The following is a 2,664-nucleotide window of genomic DNA, read 5'->3' as shown; positions in this document are numbered from 1 at the left end:
GTGTCTCACTCCGTCTCTACATCTCACTCTGGATGGGTCTCACTCTGTGTCTCACTCTGGTTGGGTCTCACTCTTCGTCTCAGTACGTGGGTCTCACTGGGTCTCATTCTGTCTCTCACTCTGTCTCTACATCTTACTCTGGATGGGTCTCACTCTGTGTCTAACCGTGTCTCACTCTGTGTCTCGCTCTGGGTCTCTCTGCATGTCGCTCTGCATCGGCGGCTGAGTGGTTAGAGCAGTCGTCCTCCAATGGGAGAGTTGTGGGTTTGATTCCACCAGCAGTGTCATGCTGAAGTGTCCCTGGGCAAGACTCTGAACACCTCGTTGTCTCTGATGTGTGTCCCATCGGTGTCTGAATGTGTCAGAGCTGTGATTGCAGATGTAGCAGCTGTGTGAATGTGTACGAGGACACAGGTTGTGCAGCTCTGAGTGTGTTCACCAGATAGACTGGTTCTGTACCAGTACGGTCCAGTTACCATTTACTGCTTTGGTTCAGATTAAGGAACTCCAGCGGGCAGACGGCAGCAGACCTGGCCCACGCTCACGGCTTCCTCGACTGTTTCTGCTTCATGTCCAGTGCTCAGACCGACCTGCAGCAGTTTAGGGGGCTGCAGAACGGGGCCGGCGGCGCCCCCTGTGGTCGGGGGCTGCTCTACAGAAAGAGGCAGCGGCCCGTTAGGGAGGTGGCTCTCATGAAGAAAGCCAGGCGGGCTGAAGGTGAGACACTGTAAGGATCACATTATGTTGTTTGTGCATGTGAACATCTTTGTGTGTGACTGCAGCGGCGCCGGAGCAGCAGGTGGTCCAGCGCAGCCCGGCTCAGGAGGAGGAGGACATGAACCTGGACCTGAGCCCAGGTGGGTCTGCAGCTTCCTCTGGACGTTCAGTACCGAGACGAGTCGGCTTGGTGTCACAGTGAAGCCGCTCTGCGTTTCCCCTCTAGGCTACGTTCAGCTGATATTGGGCTAGTTTAAGCTTTTACTGCTCACAGCTGGTTTTAGTGATTAATGTGTTCATCGCAGCCGACAGTTGATGTTTCATGATGCGTCACAGTCCGTTCAGTGTCGCCACGAGCGAGCTAGTAGCTGTGGTGGTCACTGTGTCCGTCTCACAAACACCCGCCCCAACATGCTACTGACGGCAGGTGTTGATGGGACGTGTGAGAGAAGCTACATGTGTAGCATCTTGGCACTACGTGTGACGAGTGTAGCTGCTGCGTCTAGCCAGAGTGAAAAGTCCACCTGGTGGTGTTGGAGAACATCACGTAAGGTGAACCATGATGATGATGATGATTTTTATGCTTTACAGCAGATGAGAGCACCACGGCCCTCCCCAGCAGCCCCCACCACCCTCCGGCCTCAGACCACACCGACCCGTGTGTGAGCCCCCCCTCGGCCGACATGTGCGGCTCGCTCCACCTGAGCGGCAGCCCCGGGGGCTCCTGGAGGCTGATGGGAGAGGACTGCAGGGACTTCCTGCTGTACGGACACTGCCACGGCTTTGGAGACACGGCGGAGGACCTGAGTGACAGCAGCGCCGGGGTCCAGCTGCACCACAGCTCCCAACACACATGTTGACCAGTCTTCAGCAGCAGCCCCACAGCTGGATGGACCACGGTCTGACCCGAGCATGGAAAGACTTCCTGTCCCAGACAGGTCAACGGGTCTGAGACTCTGTCCCTTCACTCTGAGCAGTGGAGACGTCTGGACTGGTGACCTCAAGCATTTCTCAGTGTGTTAGTAAAATATCTCTGAATCCCTGGATGGATTTAGAACCACTCAGAAAGTAATGGGTGAAAAAACACCAACCGACACAAAGTTGTAAAATATAAAAAACAGAACACCGTCATCTGTCAACCTAAATGTTATTTCCAGTAGAACACGGTTCATAGAAGAAGCTGACCAGTTGGCAGCAACACGTGTGCTGTTCCACGCCCAGTCTGGAAACAGCCACCACTCTGGCCTTTGACAGTCCTGTGTCTGATGGTCTGGTCTGGTCTGCAGCAGGTCACTGCACCTCCTGGACTCTTCTACATAAAGCTGAGACACTTTGTGGTCCAACATTGTCTGGATGGAGCAGATGTTCTAAAACCTGTACACCTTTCTGCATGGACTCTTTCCACACATGTAAGCTGTCCACATCAGATGCACTTAATGCACCCCCATACCATCAGAGAGGCCAGCCTAAATGGTTCCTGGCCTCTGCTTTCCAAACAGAACTTCAGATTTGGATCAGTCTGACCTCAGGACAGTTCTGGATTTTGTGTTCCATTGTGAATAAATTGTGTTATTGTTTTTTTTTTTGTCATAAATAACAGAATTCCGTTTTTACTTACATTTACACGTTGTTTTTATTTACATTACACGTCGTTTTTACTTACATTTACACATCGTTTTTACTTACATTACACGTCGTTTTTACTTACATTTACACGTCGTTTTACTTACATTTACACGTCGTTTTACTTACATTTACACGTCGTTTTACTTACATTTACACGTCCGTTTTACTTACATTTACACGTCCGTTTTACTTACATTTACACGTCCGTTTTTACTTGCATTTACACGTCGTTTTACTTGCATTTACACGTCGTTTTACTTGCATTTACACGTCGTTTTACTTGCATTTACACGTCGTTTTACTTGCATTTACACGTCGTTT

At 50.6% G+C, this 2,664-nt stretch overlaps 1 protein-coding gene across 1 annotated transcript in view; it reads left to right on the top strand.

Annotated features, from left to right (window-relative positions):
- LOC119429178 (ankyrin repeat domain-containing protein 10) overlaps window positions 1-1,577 on the top strand; it is a 13,076-nt gene extending 11,499 nt beyond the window's left edge. The window contains exons 3-5 of the mRNA XM_037696856.1: window positions 497-717; window positions 783-857; window positions 1,309-1,577. Coding sequence (XP_037552784.1) covers window positions 497-717; window positions 783-857; window positions 1,309-1,577 — 565 coding nt within the window. The remainder of the gene's footprint in view (window positions 1-496; window positions 718-782; window positions 858-1,308) is intronic.
- Window positions 1,578-2,664: the final 1,087 nt, after the last annotated feature.

The sequence above is a fragment of the Nematolebias whitei genome, chromosome 24 (assembly GCF_014905685.2).
Source record: "Nematolebias whitei isolate Nwh7 chromosome 24, NemWhi1, whole genome shotgun sequence".
NCBI lineage: Eukaryota > Metazoa > Chordata > Actinopteri > Cyprinodontiformes > Rivulidae > Nematolebias > Nematolebias whitei.
The sequence above is the reverse complement of the archived record's forward strand: the minus strand, read 5'-3'. Positions and strand labels throughout refer to the sequence as shown.